The 24,733-nt window shown below is 50.3% G+C and overlaps 1 protein-coding gene across 1 annotated transcript in view; it reads right to left on the reverse strand.

Annotated features, from left to right (window-relative positions):
* Ksr2 (kinase suppressor of ras 2) overlaps positions 1–24,733 on the reverse strand; it is a 379,931-nt gene that overhangs the window by 146,889 nt on the left and 208,309 nt on the right. The window contains exon 5 of the mRNA NM_001447263.1: positions 9,958–10,142. Within this exon, the coding sequence (NP_001434192.1) occupies positions 9,958–10,142 (185 nt within the window). The remainder of the gene's footprint in view (positions 1–9,957; positions 10,143–24,733) is intronic.

The raw sequence follows: 24,733 nt of genomic DNA on the forward strand, positions 1-24,733 counted from the left end.
AGAGGCAGAGGATGACCTGAGTTCAGATCCCCAAAACCTATGGAAAAGAGAAAACCTGGGCATGGGCACAGTGGTGCTCACTTAGGATCCCAGTGCTGGTGAAGTAGGAAGAGGAACCAAGCAGATCCTTGGGAGTGCATCCTCCGGCCTGTCCTGTGTGGTAAGGACCCAGGTGAACGAAAGACCCTGCCTCAAATCAAAAGATGCAGGATGATCGAGGAGCAGCCATCAAGGTTGTCTTCCCCTCCATACCCATATGGCCTCCATAGCTCCGCAAATGTACACACATGCACAGTGCCCGTGCGCAACATACACAGAGAGGCAGACAGAAACAGAGACAGACAGACGGACAGACAGACAGCCCAGAGTACAGAAAGCCCACAAAACGTGGAGCTTTAAGGCCTCATAGTCTCCAGCCTTGGCTCTGTCCTATCATGCACTGTGCAGACACAAGTCTCTCCTGGAATCTGTCCCATTGCTCTCCAATTGTGGACGTGGAGAAGGCTTGTGAATGACTGGGATGCATCACAGAGTCCAAGATCTGTGTGATTACTTATAAACTGAGTCGTGTCTAAGTAGCCCCTTCCCCAGTAACCGGGGAGATCACTGGGACCAAGGTGGTGACAGACACTAGGCCATGATAGCAGGGGTAGGATTGCCCACTCTGGCAGCCTGCAGTTGAACCAGAACCAGGAAGAACTCATCCAATAGACACAAATGACACCCTTGCCTCCTAGCAGCAGCCACTTACCAACCAATTTTGGTTGCTACAGTTCCTGGTGGGAGTAATCATAACAAAAGGTCTGAGGATGTCAGTTTCATGCTGAGCCCAAACTGTGCGGAGGCAAGGATCGCAAAGTTTGTGGGCAGACAAGGTAAGGGGAAAAGAGTTAATAAGAACGAGGGAGAGGCCTTGCAGGGGATGTTCTCTCTCTCTCTGTCTCTCTCTCTCTCTCTGTCTCTCTCTGTGTCTCTATCTCTCTGTGTGTCTCTGTGTCTCTCTGTCTCTGTCTCTCTGTGTCTCTGTGTCTCTCTCTGTCTCTCTGTGTGTCTCTGTGTCTCTATCTCTCTCAGTGTCTCTCTGTCTCTCTGTCTCTCTCTGTCTCTCTGTGTGTCTCTGTGTCTCTCTGTCTCTCTCTGTCTCTCTGTCTCTCTCTGTGTCTCTGTCTCTCTGTCTCTCTCTGTGTCTCTGTCTCTCTCTGTCTCTCTGTCTCTCTCTGTGTCTCTGTCTCTCTCTGTCTCTCTCTGTGTCTCTGTCTCTCTCTGTGTCTCTCTGTCTCTCTCTGTGTCTCTGTCTCTCACGCACATGCACACTCACACACTCACACACACTCGCACACATATACACACACGGCAGCAGTAGCAGCAGTAGCAGCAGTAGCCTGAACACAGCAAAATGTCTGACTGGCTAAGCAGAAGCCCCATCTTTGGTGAATTCCTACTGCCTCACAGCTAAATATTTTGAGTGACGGTAGACACAGATGCTGGTCAACCTCCATGGAAGAATATTCAGCCTCAACCCAGTCGTCCTGGGCAGTCCTTCCTACTGTCTGGCCTTAGTTCTACCTTCCGGCCTCAGTTTCCTCAAATTGAGGAATTGGACTTGGCGATTCATGATGTAGACAATAATTGAACACAGGCTTAGAAAGACAAAACAAAACAAAACCCAGAGTCACCCACAGTTCAAATGCAGTTTGCAGGCCTGCATTTACAATGTGCCTGCTCACACTGGTTTGAAATAACTTTATCATCAGTGGCCAGAATATTTGTTTATTTATTTTGAAAGGCTCTGGATGATGGTTGAGTGCAGATAGCCAGGAGCACATGGTCAGGGGATAACTCTCTTTAGAGAATTTAACTCTCTTTCCACCTTTTGGGGACAGGGTCTTTTGTTTCTGTCACGTTGCACTCTGGGCCAGCTGACCCATGAGTTTCTGGGCAAATCTCAGGTCTCAAGTTCCCATCTTAAAAAAGGGATGCTGGGATTGCAGATGGCCGCCACCACATCCAGCTTTTGTGTGGGTTCCAGGGATCAAACTTGGGTCATCAGGCTTGTGTGGCAAGTGCTTTTTACCCACCAAGCCATCTCGCTGGCCCCTCCTGGGATTTTGTTTTAATTTTTTCCTATTACATTTTTGTTCGTTTGGGGGGGGGACAGGTGTCAAAGGGTTGGGCATGCATGTGCCACCCTGCACTGTTGGTGTTAGAGGATACCCTGTGGCAGGCAGGTCCCTCACAAGTTGTGGGTTCTAGAGATTGAACCCTGGGTCATCAGACTAGCGTGGTCCCGTGGGGATTCCTACAGAGATCTACAGTGCCTCAGGCTGGGCATACAACTACCCCTTCAGGTATTCTCTCTCTCTTACAGACAGCCGAGGGCCTCAGCACAGACCCCACTGAGGGACACTGTGAAGCCCCACTGTGCCCATGTGTAGAGACATCAGGGTCATAAACAGCAAAGATTGGTGAGAGACTCCTAGGTCAATGCAATAGGTCACCCTGGATTGGATACTACACCCGCAGGAAACAGTGAGGGAGACAAGAGTTGGGACAATTGCTGACAGTGGGGTGCAGCTGGTTGAAAAGACCCATGCAGAGTTAAGGTTACTGCACTGGGAAGTCCTGCATGGCTATGTGAGAGGCAAGAAACCATTCTGCCTAGCCTCCAACAGTCTGTGAACATGAAAGGGAGAGGGAGGAGGGGACAAATACAAAGAAATGAAGATGGATGGACCTGAAGGGGTTCAGAGAAGCTCTCAGCATTTCCCCAGAGACATTTCGTGTGTTGGAAGTTCAACTTCTTCCTCGATATTCACAGAGGATCCATGCCAGGGAATTAAAATCTGTGGCTACCAAAACTGCTAATGCTTGCCCAGGGTCTGCGTACACCTTCCCGTAGATGTCCCATTAGCTCTAGATGCTTACAATACCACGGAGTACAGCATCCAAGTGTGTGAAAGAGACATAACACAGTGGAGTTTAAGAAAAGAAATGACAAGCAAAAGGTGGGCCTGCTCAGGGCAGATCAATTGATGACTTTAAGTACTTTTATCCTCAGTTGAATTTGCCAACTCAGCCCACAGATACTGGTAAGTAGAGAGGACAGCATTTCAAAACGTAAAGCGCCCAGGTATTCTGATCTGCTGAACCTGCTGGGTAGGGGTAGGGTTTGTGAAAACTCAGGCTGGGGTTTCATTACCTCTTCCCTGGTTTCCCCCTCATTCAGTGGGTGATGGGTAGGGGAAACAGAAAGACTTTATATGTGTCTGTGTGTTCTGGGGAGAGTCTGGCCAAGGAAGTTAGACTGGTCTCAAACTCTGGATCCTCCTGCCTCTGCCCGTGAGTATAGAGGTAACAGATGTGAGCCGCCACCCCCCACCCTGCAAACATTTATAATTCTACCTCATGCCTATGTGTGGTTCTTGATGGTGGGGGCAATCTAAGACACACTGTGAAGATAAAAGCCCTGGCCATCACTGAGGTTAAACTGACCACAGAGAGAAAGATACAGACAGAGGCAAGGAGAGGCACTGGGGGAGATAGAGACAGAGAGAGGGGGGCAAGGAGAGGCACGGGGGGAGAGAGAGAGAGAGAGAGAGAGAGAGAGAGAGAGAGAGAGAGAGAGAGAGAGGGGCAAGGAGGGGCACTGGGGGAGATAGAGACAGAGAGAAACAGAAAGGGGGCAAGGAGAGGCACTGAGGGAGATAGAGAGAGAGAGAGAGGGGCAAGGAGAGGCACTGGGAGAGATAGAGACAGACAGAGAGGGGGGCAAGGAGAGGCACTGGGGGAGAGAGAGAGAGAGGCAAGGAGAGTCACTGGGGGAGATAGAGACAGAGACAGACAGAGACAGAGAGAGACACTGAGGGAGATAGAGACAGAGAGAGAGACAGAGAGAGACAGAGAGGAGAGAGAAACACAGAGACAGAGAGAGACAGAGAGAGGACAGAGAGACACAGAGATACAAAGAGAGACAGACAGAGACAGAGACACAAAGACACAGAGACACAAAGACAGAGACAGAGAGAGGAGAGAAAGACACAGAGAGACAGAGACAGAGAGACAGAGACAGAGAGACAGAGACAGACACACACACACACACACACACGAGTCTTCTATGTGGCTCCCTAGAGACAGAGTGGAGCGAGCGGTAGCTGCAGCAAGCACTGCTCTATGTGACGGCACCTGCATAGCATTTTATCCCGGAGCCGATAACCTTTCATGCCTACAAAGCAGACCTTCTGGAATGGACCAGAGAATGCACACATAGAAGCCCCAGAGCCTGGAACTCTTAAGTTAGGTTTAGATGCCAAACAACTCCTGGGTCTGATAGGCCAGCACTGGGACAGGACCCAGGCACCAACATCAGCACCACCACTTAATGGTTCCCAGTGAGCAAAAGCCTTTGGGTCAGCCCTATGGTATCTATATTCCCTATTGGAGTTGCCTCCCCTGAGCCAGGGTCTCCCTACAGTAGGATCGGTCCTGGTTGTAAGATGGACCTGTGGTTCAGGCTGCCAACTTCTACAGCGATGCGCATGCCTCCTCCCCCTCTTCCAGGGGTAATGAGCATTGACTTCAGGCCTCATTAAACCCCATTATATAATCAGCCCCATCCTGGGTATCTTTATAACCCCAGCAGTTGCCTTTGTGGGAATATGGCCGGCCATTCAGCTTCATCACCTTTACTGCCACCTGCTACTGCTGTCCCCTGTCACATCAGGATCTGACTCAGCTTCTAGGTATGCACAAGGTCGAGTTCTTGGCTGGTGGTCAACTCCACTGCTTGTTTCCAGGACAAGGGATAGGGACTGTGTTGAGAAGGGATGCCCACAGATGCTGGAGGCACATCCCAGAGAGGGTATAGCATCTTCCAAGGCATCAACTGAAGGAGAATGACTCCAGCGACTGCCATGATGACCATGGTAGGGAAGTCATAAGAGTTATAGCCCCTTGTTGCCCTATAAGGCTGGGAGGGCCACAGGCAGCTAACATCGAACCCCCTCAGAGCTCTTTTGGAGTGTTAGAGCACACCTCAGCTTCAATGGAAGATACTCAGGACAAGTGAGTCACAGAAGCTGCCAGGAGCCCCCATTGGGGGTCACCACTGCCTGGGCCCACCGATGAGGTGAATATTAACAGTAGAGCCCAGGGGTGGGGGCGGAGTAACACACAGGGATGCATGCTAACATCTTCCACAAAACCACCTCGTAGTTCTCCAAACCAGAAAAAAAAACGGAAGCAGGAGGGTAAGGAAGGTCGCCTTGCAGAATGGTTTGGTGCCTCCCTGTTTTCATGGCCTTAAGACCTTTGACCCATTTCTCAACCTCAGCCTCGTTTCCTTACCCCTGAGGAGGGGATGATAAAAGTCTCAGCATTCTAGAAGGTCATGACACATGAATGAAATGGGGGGAGGGCTTTTGGGAAGGCCGGTGACAATGTCGCTGCACAGTGAATGACAATGGCTGTTGGTTTTATCGCCGCCGTCACAGTTTCAAATCACCCCATCCCACAAACAGCTCCCTAAATTCCCCTCACTGAGACACAGAGCTCTAAGTACCAGCCCTGACCCTACCTTGCCTACATCCCAGTAGGTGAAACACACCCATTTTGAAATAGAGTTTTAGGGATATTTAGAATAATCTCCTCTAAGGCAGTTCTACAAAGAGCCACACATTCATGGCTTGCTTGGCTAAAAGTGGGTGTCCTGGCTGGTTTTGTGTGCCAACTTGACCCAAGCTGGAGTTCTCACAGAGAAAGGAGTCTCCCTTGAGGAAACGCCTCCATGAGATCCAGCTGTAAGGCATTTTCCCAATTAGTGGTCAAAGGGAGAGGGCCCTGCCCATTGTGGGTGGGGCCAGCCCATTGTGGGTGGAGCCAGCCCATTGTGGGTGGTGCCATCCCTGGGCAGGTGGTCCTGGGTTCTATAAAGAAGCAAGCTGAGCAAGCCAGGGGAAGCAAGCCAGTAAGCAGCACCCCTCCATGGCCTCTGCATCAGCTCCTGCCTCCTGACCAGCTTGAGTTCCAGTCCTGACTTCCTTTGGTGGTGAATAGCCATGTGGAAGTGTAAGCTGAATAAACCCTTTCCTCCCCAACTTGCTTCTTGGTCATGATGTTTTGTGAATGGATTCAACCCCTGACTGAGACGACAGGTGTGTGGAGGAGTCCCAGTCGGACATGCCTGAGCAACACAGGAAGGACACAGGCTGTCCCCGACATGTGAAGCTTCACAGGTCTAGTCAGAGGACAATGTGGGAAAACACGTTCGCACAGCCTCTGTGTTTTCATTCACAGGAAGGAGACCCAACAGAAAACATAAGCTAACTTACACCTTTCATCAAAGAGTTTGTCCTCTTCAGGCTACTGGGTGTGTTCTAGCACATTAAGACATGCTGGGTGTAGCATCCTTGAAGATGAGATTCCCGGAGACAGGTCTGGGGTCAACTCCAGCTACTAAGCTGTGGGACTCGGTACATTTGCTCTGTCTGATACCTTTCAACTCCTGCTATGCTCAACTCACAGTGGACGTACCAGGGCATAACCCCGTAGCATGCTGAGGCATGGGAGAATGACGTCTTGCATTTTGTCATATGTGAGCCCACCCATGAACACGATCGGTCGGCAAACCTTACTCCACCAGTCAAAACTCTCGTGCCCTCCTTTGTCCTGCTGGCCACCCTGACATCAAAGGAGTAGGGAAAGCGCTTGTCAAGTAAGGACTCTTTGTATCCCTAAGAGGCTGGGAACCCAGGGACCTAAGGCCCTGCCACTCCAGCCAGCTCTGCCCGGCATCCCCAGGGGTCATTACCACTGGGACCAGAACAGGCAGTGGCTAGTGGAAACCCGTGGGCCCCATGCCCAGGGCCCAGTGGACTCTCTGGGATGAGTCTGCAGGAACAAAGCCCTGAAGCAGTCAGGCAGTCTTGGGGAAACTGAGGACCATGACAAGAGAGCGAGAACCAGCGCACAGCATCTGAGTTCTCTCTGACCCCAGCATGTTATAAATGAGCTGGGTACTTGTTTCAAGTCTCTTAGCAGATAGCTGGGGAAACTGAGACCCAGATAGAAAGAGAAAATTCCTGCCTGGGAAACAGAATGCAGGCTAATGTGGGGCTGCATTTGAAGGGAAGCTCAAGGGCAGACCACACCCTCCATGAGACTTACTCCCCAAGAGGTTGTCTTGTTTCTTCCTGGGAGGTCAGATGACAGCTTCTGTGTACGAACATCAGGATTATCCAAAGGGCAGTCATTCTCTGAAGGACTGCCTGTTAGGTCTTGGTCTATAGCCCAGGCTAGCCAAGAACTCACTATGTAACCTGGGCTAGCCTGAAACTTGCTATGTAGTCCAGGCTAGCCTAGAACTATGTAGCCCAGGCTAGCCTACAACTTGCTATGTAGCCCAGGCTAGCCTAGAAATAGCTATGTAGCCCAAGCTGGCCTTCAACTCTGTATCCTCCTGCCTTAGACTCCTAAGTGCTGAGATTACAGGCATGTGCACCATCGTGCTTATCTCCGAGCAGTCTCTTAACAGTCTTTGCTGCCACTGATTCCAGGTGAGCATTCAGGCCTGTCCCCCTCTTTGGTGGAGACCAGGGGAAAGGGGAACTTGGAGGACTGTGGTGGGGTGAGAAAAACCACCCAAAGATGCCAATTAGATGTCTTCGCTCTGGCCAGAACCATAGATCAGAGTCACCGTCAGCTGTTCAGAAAGGGTCATGGTGACATTCACTCAGAGGACACTGAGGCCCAACAACAGACGGCTGCAGGAGGCCACCATCAGTTTGATGCCAATGTAAATTCCAAGTCTCTTAGGGCTGCAGGCAAGTGACGTCGATTCAGAGGGACCGTGAGTCAACAGCCATAACTAACCATGAGGCAGAGCCGCTAGAGAAACAGGCATCACGATTAAATACCTACTGTGTACAGGCCCTGTACAAAGGGGCCAGCCACACTATGCGTATGGAAGTTAATGAATAATTGGCCCATTTTACAGATAAGTAAAGTGAAGCTCAACTAAGAACCTCTTAGCCCATTAGAGTGGACTTTTAGCTCGTTTATATACTGCAGTATTTAATGCTAAGATTCAAACCCTCTCCTCCAGAGTCCACATTTCTTCCCAGGACAGGAGCTTCAACCTACCGCTCTAGTTGTTTGATCTGTGGGCCATGGTCCCCTTCCCTTGTCATCGCTCGCCAAGCGACACGATGATTACCATGCACCCCACGTACCACAGTCTCTGGCTTCTTAGACACTGATTTCTCTTGACAAATTAATTAACTGGCCTTCGGCTGCTAACCTGTCCGTCTGTCCTGGGGCATCTTAGTGGACTCAAGGTAGGGCTGAGCAGCCCAGGTGTAGGATAAACCATATACTAGAATATTCTCCTATTGGTATCTGCATGTATCCTTCTGGAGGAGACCTCCCCCCAGATGCCCCCTGCAGCAAGACCCATACATGTTTGTGGACTGAACCAAGTTCATCACTGGGGCCCTGCACATAGAGTGTGTCAGGCATCACTGGGCCTTCCCAGAGTTGGAAACAATAAATTTTCTCACTGACGAGAGCCCACAGGATTCTGTGTGGATCTTGAAAGGATCCAGTGCACGGACTTGGGACTGTGGCGACCCAGAAGACTAAGATAGGAGGTAGTGACATTCTATCTCAGTAGCAGAGTTCCTGGCCAACATGGCCAAGGACCTGGGTTCCATGCCTGGGAGGCTGGGGTGGGGTGAGGGGGGGAAAGGGGGGCAATGGCAGAAGCAGGATTAGATCTCTGTGAGTTCCAGCCTGGTCTACACAGCAAGTTCCAGGACAGCCAGGGCTGTATGGTGAGACCCTGTCTACACACACACACATACACATACACAGAGAGAGAGAGAGAGAGAGAGAGAGAGAGAGAGAGAGAGAGAGAGAGAGAGAGAGCTCTATAGGGGAAGTAGAAAGGGGAAAATGAGGCTGAGGAGAAAAGAGGGAGAGAGGAAAGGAGGAACCAGATTCAAATTCTGGCTCAATCACTAGGTAGCTGTGTGACCTTGAGGGAGTTCTCTAGTGTCTCCATTTACACTGTGGAAATGGTCTATCTGCAATGTACCAGAGGCAGAGACTGTCCCGGTGCTCAATCAACTCCTCTTACTGCCCACCAGATCAGTAGGATTGGTGCAGGCAGCCCATGGCAAGGCTAAGGAACGGGGAGGGGACAGTGCTTGTGAAAGCCAGCATCCCACATCCCCTGACTGTCCCATCAGTCAACATGGTCTCCTGGTGCAGGAGCAACTGGGCTCACTTCAGTTCCCCTCTGCCCACATCTGCACCTGTTTAACAGATCGTGTTTCCGGCTAAGATCAGAGCTTTCTGGAAACTCAGCCCTCAGCCACCACGAATTCCTGTCTCTACTAGAGTCACAAGCACCACGTTTCTGGCAGCAATTAGTGGACACCGACTGTAAACCGTAGGCTGCACTTAACCTGGTTTGAACGCCTATGAATGGTGGAGGTGCAAAAGTTATATACTATATGTTATATGTTATCCCCGGTCGATAAAACATGCATGATGTCATCCCAGACCCTGCTTGGATGGAGAAACCCCAAGACAAGCACTTGAGAGGTGGTAAGGAGCAAAGAGAGAAAAGATGGGTATCACCTCTCAAGTCCCTGACTTGTTTTTCAGCTGTCATTCCTTCACACCCTCCAGTCAAAGAACAGATACGGAGGCTGTAGATGACAGGCGGTCATCTCCAAGAGCCATTCTCCAACCCCTTCACAACCATCTAAACACCCAGGAGCTATGCAGGTGGGAGGGAGGTGGCAGGAAATGGATGCCCATTGACCTGTGAGATTCAGAAGCAGGATAGCTAGCACAAACACCATGCAACTGGTGGGTCGTGGTGTGGCTGCACAGTGAGGGTACACACAGGATCTGGCGACCCCAGCCGGTGCCGCGAGGGCGCTAGCAGGGACTTACTTGCAGAGAAATTGGCTTCAGTGTGGACGGGCGGGGTGGAGGGCAGGAAGGGCCCGTGGCCCACAAAGAAGGACCGCAGGGAGCGCTCGGACAGGAGCGGAGACCGCTGCTGGGCAGGGATGTTCTCACAGCTGCCCACGCCACTGTGGATCTTGAGGTTCAAGGGTTTGCTCTTCTTCTTGGCTCTGCAAAGGAAGCAGAATGAGGAGACGAGAAAATGGATCTGTCTGTGCCGTCCACACGATCAGTATAAATGGCGCTGGCCTGGCAACAGCCGAGCGCCGTCAAACCCAAGCACGACTTATACCAGAAGAGGCCAAGCCTGCTGGAACGTAACTGGGCATTTCCTAGTCTTCTAGAACATTCCTGCCAGCCTTCCTACCACAGGATCACGTGACATTGACTTGGGAGCAATATTAACCGTCTTTCAAATACTATTGCATAGACGCCATCGTGACGGACGGTTTTATGTCAACTTGACAGGAGCTAGGCATTTGGAAAGAAAGAACCTCAATTGAGAAAATGTCCCCACGAGATTGACCTATGGGCAAGCCTGTGGTACATTTTCTTGATTGATAACTGCTGAGGGAGAGCCCACCTTCCCATGTGGGTGGGGCCATCCGGGGCTGGTGGTTCTGTGCTGTAGAAAAGCAAGCTGGGCAAGCCAGTCTGCAGCGTCCATGGCCTCTGCATCAGCTCCTGTACCCAGGTTCCCACCCTGTTGAGTTCCTGTCCCAACGTCCCTCCATGATGAATTGCGCTGTGTAACTATAAGCTAAGGTAAACCTTTTCCCCTCCCGGGTTGCTTTTGGTCCTGGTGTTTTATCACAGCAATAAAAAGTGAAAGCAACGGAGATAGCTATAAAATGTGTGTTTTTAACGTAAAAGGAAAAAGTAAGGGGAGGGCCTTTAGCAACTATGGTGGTTGAATGCTGACATAAATCCAGGACTTGGTAGTGTGGGGGCATACTCCAACCACCCCAGCACTCAGGAGGCTGAGGCAGGAGGATGCTGACCTAGAAGCCAGCCTAACCTACTGAGCAAAGCTTTGTCCTGAATAAAGCAACAGAAAAGAAAAAAGCGGGTCTTAAGGGTGATTTTTTTTTTATTCTCTCTTTTTTTTTTCCTGGCCCTCTTCCTTGTAAACAGATCACTGGGAGGTAAAGTTATTCAATTTCCCGTGAGATTCTTCACACTGGGACAGAGATGAGACAGAAGCACTAAAGACCGGAGGACTCCGGCCCCTTGCTGACTGAGCTTTGATGAGAGCTAACGAGGGCGTCTCACAGAACACCGGTGTCTAAAAGCCCGCCCTTTACCAATCAGGAGGCTGGGAATATTAACAGTATCAGCGGCCACAGGAGCTGTCACCGAGACTCAGGATTAAGCACACAAACTGCACCCCAGAGACAAAAATCAAGGACTTTAGGGGTCCCCTCATTTAACCATTGAGGTTACCTTAGGCAGGACATCCTGCCACCATTCTCTGCGTGAGGGGGACACTGGAGCAAGTAAGACGAGGGGAACCTAGCAGAAGTGGCTCCCAAGGCCTCGTCATAACTTTAACCAGACCTGTGTCTGTGCCACCACCCTGAGGCTGGTCACCCCAGGGACTGCACCTTCCTGTTATTTTGCTGCCTCCCCTGCTTGATGTGGACTCCTACACATACTCCACGGTCCAGTTCAAAAGTGGCCATATCTGTAACATCTTCTCCTAACTCTCTGAGACAACCTCACCCTCTGTATCCTAACCCCCAGCTCCCAACCATGGCTCCCTACAGCCGCTCTCCCATGCACCTCAGCCAAGGTAGCCTTCTCGCCTTTGACAGCCCAGAGTTCTCGCCTCTGCTCACTCTCTTCGATCCCTGTCTTGATAACTCTGTTCTGGTGTGTCCCCACCAGCCTGAACTAGCAGCTTCTCCTTTTTCCTTGTCTTGTCTGTATGGTCATATTTTCCAGTTTTCCCCACACTTGTAATCTCTCTGGCAGAACTCAGGCCTCGAGGGCAGGTGACACTGGATATCTCATTGCTCCATCCTTGGCAACTGGCTTGGCGCCTGGCACAGAGTAGGCACTACTTCAGTGAGCTCCCTGGCACACAGTAGTTGCTGCTTATGTGAGCTACCTGGCACACAGTAGGTGCTGCTGAAGTGAGTGTTCCGAACAAGCCCAGGGATATCATGCTACATTCCGATTCTCTGCCTCCCACTCCTAACTACTGGCTCCCCACGGACAGAAACCTTACAGATGGCATGACCGCATCTCTCAGCCCCTGGCTTGGCACTCCGTGGCACAAAACACACCTCATACTCTGGTTAGAAGTGTCTCCCTTCCCCCACGGAGCTGGTCTCTCAATGCCTTCCCATCCACCTGCCCACACTCCCATCAGCCCAGCATGGACCTGAGCGCCCTCTGGTGGTGGCCGCAAAGCTTACTTGCAAAAGGCCAGGCCAACCCTGGAGAGCCACATAAAAAAGCCATTCTCTCTTTGCAGGAGGCCAACTGTGTCTGCCTGCCCAGCCACCCCTGTGGCAGCAGTCAGTCCTACTTATTGTTCCTTCAGGGCATTCCCCCTTACAGAAGCTTATAGCCAGTAACACCCCTGCCCAGGGCTGGGATAATGAGGAAGAAGGAACCAATATTAATACAGCCCATGGGTATCAAGCAGTGGGGATTTAAGGTGTATGCACTAATGCCAGGTCACAGCGATCAGGGACAGAAAGATGGGAACTTGAGTCATCGGGAAGGAAATGTCCTCTTTGGGCTTCAGTTTCTCACCTGGACAAGAGGACCTATGAGGTAGCCAGCTTGGCCCAGACAATCCTGTGTGCCGTCTCCCGCCACAAGCATGGCTGTACATTATTGGCTAAGTCCAATGGCCACAGAGCCATGTAAAAAGCCAAGCAAGAAGCTGAGCATTGAAACCAGGCTGGACTTCATGTGAAATGCCCAGAAAACTCTCCATCCTTGGCAAGGGAAGAAGGCATGGGCAAGCCCCTGAGCAAAAAGCTGTGCGCATCCCGCCAACCCAAGCAAGACCGGTGTCCTTGTCCTGCTCCAACTAGCAGCTCAGAGATGCCGGAAGTGGTGTGGCTACCAATCCACAGCCACGAGGGCAGGATGAGTGCAGATAACTGTCAGACAGACAGGTGGAAGAAAGGAGGGAAGGAGGAAAGAGGGGGAGGGGAAGGAGAAGAAAGGGAGATACAATGAATGAGAAGATGGAGAGGGGGAGAGGGGGAGGAACAAGGTGAGAGAGAAAACGAGAAAAGAAGGAAGAGGGGAGAAAAGAGATGAAGGAATAACAGAAAGAGGGAGGGGAAATGGGGATGGATGAATGGATGGGTGTGTGGGTGGGTGGATGGATGAGTAGCTGAGTGGATGGATATATGGATGGATAGATGGGTGGATAAGTGGATATATGGATGAATGGATGGATGGATGGACAGACAGATGGACAGGTGAATAGATGGATGTATAAATGAACAGATGGCTGAGTGGATGGATAAATGAATGAGTAGGTGGCTGGGTGGATGGATGGATGAGGGGACAGATGTATGGAGAGTGAGTAGCTAAGTGGATGGATAGATCAATGGATAGATGGATGGATGGATGAGTGAATGAATGAATGAATAAGTGGGTGGATGGGTGGATAGATGAATGGATGGGTGGATGATAGCTGAGTAGCTGAGTGGATGGATGGATAGATGGAGGGATGGATGAAAGAAGGAGAAGATTGCAGGATATAAACAACGAATACAGTAGTATGGGCAAGAAGGAAGCGGGAGACAGACATCTTGACAGAGTAATGCGGAAACATCCTGAGTCACATCCCTACCCAGGCAGAGCAGCCACATGGACGAGATGTGAAGTTATCCCTGAACTTTGCCATCTTCCCCCTCACCAGGAGGACACTCAGAGAGGACAGACTGTGACGGCATAGATAGTTGGACCACGTGATGCATGAAGAAAGAAAACAGTCTGGCCATGATCTTCCCAGACCTCAGCACAAGCAGCTAACTACTAAAAGCAGTGAGACAAGGTGAGCCCCAGACCCCAGAAGGAAAGGTCTCACCCCACAGGCTCTCCGCCCCAGGTGCACCCTGCACTCCATGGGGCAGACAGCAAGCCAATGCTCCTTAATGCAGTGGCCATGCTGAAGGTGTTTCCAGGGCCAGTCTGACCTGAAGCTTCACAGCCAAAAGGTTTTCATTTCTATCAGAAAGTTATGGCTTAGAAAAGGAGGTTTTTCAGAGAGGTGAAGAGTGAGTAAGGGGCCTGAAAGAGACAGTTTCCCCCAGAAGATATATAAAAACCCACCAAGGAACTCACCAAAGATGGGGCTTCTGCTTAGCCAGTCAGACATTTTGCTGTGTTCAGGGCTACTGCTGCTACTGCTGCTGTGTGTGTATTTGTATTAGAGTGTGTGTGAGTGTGTGAGTGTGCATGTGCGTGAGAGAGACAGAGACATAGAGAGACTGAGAGACATAGAGAGACAGAGACACAGAGACAGAGAGACAGAGACAAAAAGAGAGACAGAGACACAGAGACACAGAGAGACACAGAGAGAGACAGAGACACAGAGAGACACAGAGAGACACAGAGATACACAGAGAGAGACAGAGACACAGAGAGACACAGAGACACAGAGACACAGAGACAGAGAGACACAGAGACAAAAAGAGAGACAGAGACACAGAGAGACACAGAGACACAGAGACACAGAGAAACACAGAGACACAGAGAGAGACACAGAGACACAGAGAGACACAGAGACAAAAAGAGAGACAGAGACACAGAGACACAGAGACACAGAGAAACACAGAGACACAGAGAGAGACACAGAGACACAGAGAGACACAGAGAGAGACAGAGAGACACAGAGAGAGACAGAGAGACACAGAGACAAAAAGAGAGACAGAGACACAGAGAGACACAGGGACACAGAGAGACACAGAGACACAGAGAAACACAGAGACACAGAGACACAGAGACACTAAAAGAATTAGTGAAGGGGAACCATGAATCAAATGATAACAAACTACAACCTCAGTCTCCCTGGAATGGCCAAGCTCAAACACAAGAGGATGGCCCCTAGCTGATGAGGATGAGGAGACCGGGAAGCCACAGGCATCACTGGTGAGACCTTGCAGGGCATGGTGGCTACAGAAAACACTGCCCATGGTTTGACTGTAGAATGGGAGTTCTGTGCAACCCAGAAGTTCTACCACATAGACATGAGCCAAAAAGGGGAGGGGAGAGGGGGTAAGTCTTCAGACAAGAAGTATCCATGAACACTGACAGTAAATGACAACCACCAAAGGGCAGGGGAAAAAAAAACCCAAGTGCGCATCAACGGGCAAAAGAAGACAAATGGAATCTGTCTGAGCAATCAAACACGCTTCAGTCTTCTGATGTTCTAGCTCATAGCCTTCACAGGAGTGGACCTCGGAGCTCTCGGGAAGGAAGCTAGACACCAAGGACCACACATTCCAGTTTATATAAACAACCAGAATGGGCAAGCCCTCGGAGACGGGCAGCAGGCTGGCCGCTGCGAGGGCTGGAGCACAGGAGGGGAGTGGGGCCAAGTGCACGCAGAGGTGCTGTTCTGCTGCTTGCTTTGGGCTCATGAAGGGCCCCGGAAGTGGGCAGAGAGGGTGACTGCTGAGCCTTGTGAGTGTTCTAAGCTGCCCTGGAGCGTGGCCTTTAAAAGGTTGAAACGACCAATGTGGCATCGCCGTAATTTAGTAAATTAGAGAAACCATTCTAATACTGTCTGTACTGTGCATTTACCCCTTGACTAGCTGTGTGACCTTTATCAACTGCCTTAACCTCTCTGAGTCCCCAGGTCTTTGCTGGTACAAATAACTTCTACCAGGGTTGTTTAAGGAGCCAATGAAATAGACAGGAATATTCCAGTTGGCTGTGTCCTGTGTCTGTCAGGGACCTACTGAGGTTCCTCTTGCCTCTGTCCTTTGTCCAGAAGAGCTTTTGCTTCTGGATAGGGGGCAAAGCCAGGTGAGCATTCAAAACTGAGTGACCATGGGCATGTGTCTGTGAAGAAGACTTCTGCCCTGGACCCCTGAGTCTGGACACACATAAAGGTCTGTGAGTCACGGTGACAGGGCAAAGAATGATTGTCCCTGTATGAAGAGGGGTAGGAACTGTCCTCAAATGAGACCCTCGAGGTGTAACCCTTTCCCACCCAAAGCCTCCCCCAAGGCTTGGAACAAATTATCCTTCCAAAAATAATGAGGTCCTTACCCCCACCCTGAATCTCAGAATGTAAGTGTAATGGGATCCTGGGTCCTGAAAGGTCTCATTTACAGGGGCGGGAAATGTAGCTCAGTGGGTAAAGTGCTGGGCTGGTGAGAACAAAGCCCAGGGTTGGAACCCAAATGTCTCCTATTCCCAGAACCGAGGAAGTAGGGACAAGGGGAAATCTGGAGTTCAAGGTCATTGTTGACTACACAGTGAGTTCAGGGCCAGATGGAAATACATGAAGACCCTGTCAAGGGGGTAAGGAAGAGAGAAAGAGAGCGAGGAAGAAAAGAGGGAAGAATGGAGAGAGGAAAGGAGGGGAAGGTAGGAAAGGAATGAGGAGAGGAGGGATGGGAGGAGGGAAGGAGAGGTAGGGGGAGGGGAGAGGTAGGGAGGGAGGGAGGGAGGAGAGGAGGGAGGGAGGAGAGGAGGGAGGCAGGGAGGAAGGGAGGGAGGGACAGAGGGAGGAAGGGAAGAATGAAAAACAAACAAAAATTCCTAAGCAGATAAAGTTAGATGAAGTCATAGGGATGGGGCCCTAACTCAGTATGGTTAGTGTCCTCCTGTGAAGAAAGACACTAGGAAGGCACAGAGTAAGGGCCCCTTGGAAACACAGAGCAGCGGCCATCTGCAAACTAAGGAGAGAGACCTCAGGAGAAGGCAACCTGCCTTAGCCCCTGAGCCTGACTTCTCACCCTCAGAACCAAGGAAGAGGCTCTGCTTCCGGGTCTACGGTCCTGTGCCTATCTCAAGGGGCTCCTTGGCACCTGCTGTCATTCATGGGCGCTCCTCACTGAAATGCCCCTGCCTCAGCCCCCTCCACAAATGTCACTTCTAGTTGTGCATTCATTTCTGCATTTGCTCTTGAGTTCTGTAGTGAGAAAATGGATCTGTGGTTCCACCTGTCTTATGGTATATGTGTGTGTGTGTGTGTGTGTGTGTATCTGTCTGTATCTGTGTTGCTATGTATCTGTGTGTCTATGTCTGGTATGTGTGTGTGTGTGTCTGTGTGTATGTATGTGTGTATATATGTGTGTGTATGTATGTGTATGTCTGTGTGTATATATGTGTATGTGTGTATGTGAGTGTGTGTATATATGTATGTGTGTGAGTGTGTATATGTGTGCATGTGTGTCTATGTCTGTGTGTGTATGTCTGTGTATATGTGTGTATATGTGTGTATGTATGTGTGTATGTGTGTGAGTGTGTGTGTGTATGTGTGTATGCGTGTCTGTATGTGTGTCTGTGTGTGTCTGTGTGTATGTCTGTGTGTATGTATGTGTGTATATGTGTATGTCTGTGTGTATGTATGTGTGTATGTATGTGTGTATATGTGTGTATGTGTGTATGTGAGTGTGTGTATATATGTATGTGTGTGAGTGTGTGTATGTGTGCATGTGTGTCTGGGTCTGTGTGTGTATGTCTATGTATATGTGTGTATATATGTGTGTATGTATGTGTGTATGTGTGTCTGTATGTGTATATGTGTATGTGTGTGTACGTATGTGTGTATGCGTGTCTGTGTATGTATGTCTGTGTATATCTATGTATATGTGTGTATGTATGTGTATATGTGTGTGTGAGTCTGTGTGTGTGCATGTGTGTGTGTGTGTGTGTTAACAAAGTCCTGTGTGTATGAGCACACATGGACAAGCTAGAAGACAACTTGCAGGAATCTGTTCTCTCCTTCTGTCCTGTAGGTCCCAGAGATCATCCGAGATGGTCACACTTGGTAGCAAGCACCTTTACCTTCTGATCTATCTTACTGGGCCTTTCCATCCCTGTCTCATCCACTGCCATCTCTAAGGTCTAGAAGCATGCCGGGAAGAAGAGCCCTCAGGAATACCACTTTGTTCCTTTGGTTTTTGTTTTGTTGTTGTTTTGTTTTAGTTTTAGAGACAGGATCCCTCTGCATAGCCCTGGCTGTCCTGGAACTCCTCAAGCTGACCTCGAACTCACAGATATCCTCCTGCCTCTACCTCCCAAGCACTGGGGTTAAAGGTGTGGGCCATCACTCCTGGCTGAAATACCACTTTTGATGGGAAGAACACAAGAAGGTCTAGGGGCCTCAGCCTCGAGGCCAGGACCATCGCACAGATGAACCCACTGAGTCACAGGATGCACCAGAGTCCTAGCCCAGAGCTCCAGCCACACAATGCTATGACGTCCGATCCCAATCCAGTACCACTGGGGCGACTTCATGCTCAGATCTCAGACGTGCTCAAATACGGAGCGTGGGGACTCTAGGACTCTCCGGGTGTGATTCTCACGGCTCCCTCTTTTCCACGACTTTGACTGTTCAGAGACTCAGGCTGAGGAATAGCTGTGATTTAATTGGCAGGTCTAATGGGAGACAGGGCTGGTTCCTCCACGACAGAGTAGAGCCTCAGGGCTTAAAGCGAGGGTGGTCTGAGGCAGCGAACGCGGAGGACAATCCGCAGGGAGAGAATGAGGGATGTTCAAACAGAGGAAGGAAGCGGGGGCTGAACAGAAATGCTGAGGCAGGGGAATTCCAGGCCAGCCTGAGCTACACTAAAATCTTGTCCCAGAAGAGTCCTAGCAGCAATAGCAGAAGCAAGGGCCACATGGGTGTGCACCTCCGTCTCCCCCGTGCCACCACCCAGCCACAAGGCGCTGAGAGAGCCTTCCAGAGAGTGGAGCCATTCATTTGCCTAAATCTGTGCTGTTTCTCAAAGCTGCTCAAACGCCAACTAACCTCAAATTTTAAGATAAGACAGAAAATCCCTTCAATGGTTACGTCAGGCGTCATTTAAAGAGCACCAGCGATGGCTCAGAAGATAAAGGGACCTGCCACCACCGAGCCTGATGGCCTGAGTTCGATGACTGGGATCCCCATGATTTGTTCTCTGACATACACACACACACACACACACACACACACACACACACATTCACATACACACACACAAACACATTCACATATACACACATATACACACATACACACACATTCAAATACACACATATACACACATGTACATACACACATATACATACACACATATACACACACATCAACACACAATACATAACACATATACATACACACATACACATAACACATATATACACACACATACACATGCATATATACACACATATACACCCATACACACACATACACACATATACACACACACAAACACATTCCCCGGGGAACATGGGTATGCATGTGTGCACACAACAACAACACTCACTAGTTAATATCATTCAGACCTTTTAAAAAGCCACACGTGGTTAGTGGCCAGTGCTATAGAAGGTAGAACACCTGGTCACTCCCAGCCACTCCAACTCCCAGAATGGAGGAGTGAACCCCCACAGTGATTCACCGCTAGATCAACAGCTCCAACAGCCACTCTTTTTCTGCCCCCTTCTCCTTCCTCTCTTCTTCCTCCACCTTTTCCTCTTGTTATATTTTTTATCTCCCTGTAGTAGCAAAATTAACTTTGCCTAGCCAGAGACTGGAAGCATCTTCACTGTGCCTCAGAGTGGAGTGGTCAATTAAATTACCACCGTTCCATCAAATGGAGGAGCTGCAGGCTGGATAGAGTCAAAGTGGAGGATTCACCAACTTTTCTTATGGAGTGGAAGGATGGAGAAGTAAATGTGGTGCGTGTGGTACGGCCCCTGTGTCACTGTGCCTTTAAAGGATGTGTATTCATTCCCAGGTAACCCAGCAAACCGGTCTGGGGCTGTAAGATCCAGAAACATGGTGGCAATCCTGGAGAGGACAGATGTGGCATTCTGTAGAGCCCTGAATGTCAGGCAGACGTAAGGCTTGGGAAGGTCTGAGGTCAAGAGGGAGGCAGGGGTGCTGTCCGGAGGGTGAGGAAGGACAGCCAGGGCAGAGAACTCAGAACGCAGGCTGGGGGCAGTGGACCAGACCTCTGCAGATCCGCTCTGCCACTTTTGGAAGACTATTGAACTCTATTCCAACGGCCCTGGGAAGCTGGAGGGGGATACCATCAGACCATTCTTAAAGGATCTCTCTGCTTGAAAAGTAAGATAGAGTCTGGTGGGGCAAGAATGGATTGGGGTGGAAGATATGGCTCAGTGGGGAAAGGTGCTTCCGGTGCAAGCCCGACGGCCTGAATTTGATCCCTGGGACCCGTGGTCGAAGGAGAGAACCTATTCTCAAAAGTTGTCTCTCTGACCTCTACACACACACTGTGGCATGTGCATGGCCTAAAATCCCAAGTAAGGGGTTCAGGGTGTAGCTTAGCAGCAGGGCACTTGTCAGGCATGCACAAAGCCTGAGTTTTATCTCCTTCACCAGGAAAAAAATGTTATTAGGGAGAAGACATGGGGGGTGCAGGGGGACACCCAGACAAGACAATAATGGCTTAGGCCAGGGTGGGACTGTGGGGGTGAATGGTAGCCCATAGAGACCTAACTCTAGAACAAGCTGGTTGATTTAATAGGAGGGAGGGATACAGGGAAGCCCCGGCTGCCTCCTCAGCTGGTGTGTCCTATAGATGACTAAGGCACACACAGGAGCACAGAACTCCTCTGCTTACAGGATGGTTCCATCCCAATCAACCCACTGCCCAGTGGAACTATCATGGACTAAAAAGGCACTGGATACACCCACCCGACCAAGCCTCGAAGCTCAGCTACCCAGCCCAGCACAGAAACACAGCCGTCCCCCTTCAGGACCGTGTGACAGACAGGAACCACGGCTCACTGCCACCGCCCATCGCAGAGAGATCGCACTGAATCCTGCCAGCCCACGGACAGATGCAAAGACATCTCACGAGCTCGACTCCCGCTGAAGGCAAATTGCTTTCACGCCACTGTAAACTAGGAGAATCATGAGCTGAGCCATGCTGGGGCAGGGACATCTGTATCCACATTTTCTAGAAGGATCCACATGAGGAGGCAGTTGGCAGGCTGTGGGGGGAGGGGGTGCGGGCTTCAGAGACAGACACCTCGTTACTTTTAGACTCAACTCCTGTTTCAATTTAGTAACCGGAGTACTGTTTTTAAATAATAAGACATATTGTAAGTGGCATATGCAACGTTTTCTCTCTCTTATTTTACTCAGAGAAAGAAAGTGACACCCTCCACAGAAGACGTGGTCCACCGAGACTCAGTGTTTTTCCCTCCAGACGTTCCAAGGTCAAGATCAAATTTGGGAATGTAGTTCAGTTTGCCAATTAGATACTCCAAGTTCACCAGTAACTGGTGTTGAAGATCTGGTTGACACACTCTGATACATGGTTCTCTATTAACTCCTAGGGGATACCCTGGGGATGTGGCCTGGTTGCTAAAGCGCTTGTCTAGCCCTGGGTTCGGTCCCCAGCACCACACAAACCAGATGTGGTAATGCACATCTGTAATCCCCAAACTCTGGAAATGGAGGCAGGATGTCGAGAGCTCAAGGTCATCTTTGGCAACATAGTGAGTTGAAGGGCTAGCCTGGGCTATGTGAGACCCTGTCTCGAAAAAGGTCCCCAGAAATGGAAACATATATAATATGGGAATGACCTATATAATGTATATATTGTGAACATGCACGCTTGAAACATATGTGACAGGCCAAAGCCCAGGCTGGAGGAAGGGGTAAATTAAACTGATGTTTCTTCCCCGTCACTTGTGGCTTTTGGTTGGAGGGAAAAACGCAGAAGAAAGACAGGAGAGGGCAGGGCTGAGTGGAAGTTCCCAAATAGTTTCTGCAAGGACTGGAAACTGTCTACCGAGAAACTTTAGGAATAACTGTCACACTCAACTGTACTTACTTGTGGCACGCCATCAGCCAGAAGTCTCAGGCCCCTAGGTTATCAGGGACACACCCCAAGAAGATTCTTTCCAAAAGAAGGCAAGGAACCTCAGTAGATAAGAGCCCTCCGACCCCACCCTGGGGTACACTGTGTCCTCACCCACCTTTCCATAAATAGGAAAATCCAAGGGGCACTCAAAGCCACTCCCAAATCTCACTTCCCTTTCCCAGCTTGTAAGCAGTGCCCAGCCTGATGCCCAGATTCCTTCCAGGGTCTTCCTCTCCTCCTCCTGGGATAGCTGAGCCCCACCAGTAGCAGCCGTGGCTTTCTACAGCTTGGACCCTGGTTTGGATGCACATAGCTGCTTTCCTAATCCGTTCGTGGACACCAAGGTCTCCTTCCTGCTTGGAAGGAAGGCAGGGGTCATGTCTGACTGTTCTTTATGGACCTCAGGGCTAGCATAATGTGTAGGCATGAGAAGAGACTGGGAAGGGTGTGTTTCTCTGTGTGTCATGTTCGTGGGGGCTGTGTGTGTGTGTGTGTGTGTGTGTGTGTGTGTGTGTGTGTGTGTGTGTGTGTGTGTGTAGAGCTCTAACTGAAGAGTTAAAGTGAGTGGCAGTACATGGAGTTGACCCTGCAGGAAATTCAGAACAAGAGAGTGTGGGCCACCACACCCAGGAATGCCAGAGGCTGGGCCTACGTGTGCTGTGGACACAAGTCATTTGCAGAAGGAATGATAACGCCCATTATTGGCCCTCCCCACAGACGTACTCTGAAAGAAACTCAGTAAGAGCTGGGTGTGCTGACCTGGATGCTGGTCCCACCTCAGTCCATCAACCTCACACTGGTGTGAGAGATGGCCACACACACACACTTGCTCCTGCTTCTCAAAGGTACCCATCCCGGCAGGAAGTTGGCCAGCTGTCAAATTCAAGAAACATCCCTTCTTGGGTTCTCATCTGAGCGTCTGGCTAGAGTCCGGTCTCAGATACAGACTATGCTTCCTGAACCTTCCCCTATAGACCCTACAGGTCCACACCCCAAGGTGTATACCTCTGCATAGCACCTACCCACTGCCACCCCCATCCCTCCCACTACCCTCCCAGTACGTGCCAACCCGGGTTAGGGCCTGGGCCTCCCAGGCACTGGGCCATGGCATCCAGGCTTCCTGATCTTCCTGCAGCCCCATGATTAGTGACTAATCTTATTTTTTGTTGTTCCCTACCCCATAAATCAGTTACAGAGCAAATATTTACACAGCCTGTCATTTCCGATTGAACCGAGACTCATGACAACCTTCGTTATTAAAAAGGATGGCTGATTTGGGGCAGATTTCGCCGGGCATCTGGCTTGATGCTTTCTTCTAAGTTACTCCTTCCTCCCTCTGCCTGAAGGAAAAGACAGTTTCCAAGATAAATTGGTTCAGAGGTCTCTGCTCGCTCTCTCCCTGGGGCCGGTGAGACAAGGCCAGGCTTCTGTCATCCCAACAAACGATGCTCTCCCTAGAGAAATGACTAGGCTAGCTTCTTCCCACTCCTCCTTGGCCTCACTTGGGGTCAGAGAATGGAGCAGAGCATCCATCGGAAACCGGGAAGAAGATGATTGGGGGGCTGGGGGTGGGAAAAGCAAATGGTGTGGCTTCTAGCCCCTGCTTTTGTGCTGAGAATTATATATATGAAAGCATTAAGTCATCGTCATCTTCAAGATGGGACCTCTTGTCTCAGGGTGGACAGACAGATGTCAGAGAGGTTGTGCTACTTGAATGAGGTCACACAGCACAGAAGAGGCAGAGGCGGGATTTGAACACGGTTCTGCCTCGCTCTAAAGTTCTTTGTTGGGGTTGGGGATTTGGCTCAGAGGTAGAGCGCTTGCCTTGCAAGCGCAAGGCCCTGGGTTCGGTCCCCAGCTCCGAAAAAAAAAAAAAAGATGAATAAAGTTCTTTGTTAAATATATATCACAGCCATGCTCTGGATGCTCTGGAGGTGGATTTGTTTGGAACTCCTGGCAAGAGAGGACCTGCGACACTCAGACATCGCTCTAAGACAGCACTCAGGATCCATGCTGTAAGCAAGCACAACACTGATTTTGTTTACCTTGCTGGCGTGAGAGCTAGCAGAGACCCTTCCCCACCCAAGCCGACTGGAACCACTTATTTGAGTCAGATGGATATTTGACTCCCTGTAGACCATTTCCCAGCACCTCTTTTTTTCTCTTCAGGGAGAAAGTTAAGTTAGAATGGGGCAAATGGCTCAATGCACATGGAGAAGTGCTCACCATGCAGCCTCGAGGACCTGAGTTTGAATCCCCAGTGCCCATGTTAAATACAAACAGTCAGGCATGGTGGCCAGTGCTCTAATCCCAGTGTGGGAGAGGCAGAGAGGGGAGCACCCCTGGGATTTACTGGCCAGCTAATCTACCTGAGCTGGCGAGCACAGACTGGTGAGAGGCACTATCTCAAAACAATACAAGTCCTGAGAAATGACACCCAAGGCTGTCCTTGGGACTCTACGCTTCTGTGCATCCGCATACACACAAATGCATCCAAAAGAGGCTGAGTGCCCACTATGTCTAACCAGTGGGCTTTATCTGGTAGGTCTGTGGGTTCTGTCAGAGCCCAAGGCAGTGAGCAGCTTCGTCCAGACATGGGGGCATTCAGCCCACGCAGGGTTCTGCTGGTTGGACTCCTGGGGACAGCCAACTAACTCCATTAGGCTCAACTTCTTATCTATAAATTGTGGGGCGCAAGGGGTTGGGGATTTAGCTCAGTGGTAGAG

This window comes from Rattus norvegicus, chromosome 12 (assembly GCF_021556685.1).
Source record: "Rattus norvegicus strain SHRSP/BbbUtx chromosome 12, alternate assembly SHRSP_T2T, whole genome shotgun sequence".
Classification (NCBI taxonomy): Eukaryota; Metazoa; Chordata; class Mammalia; order Rodentia; family Muridae; genus Rattus; species Rattus norvegicus.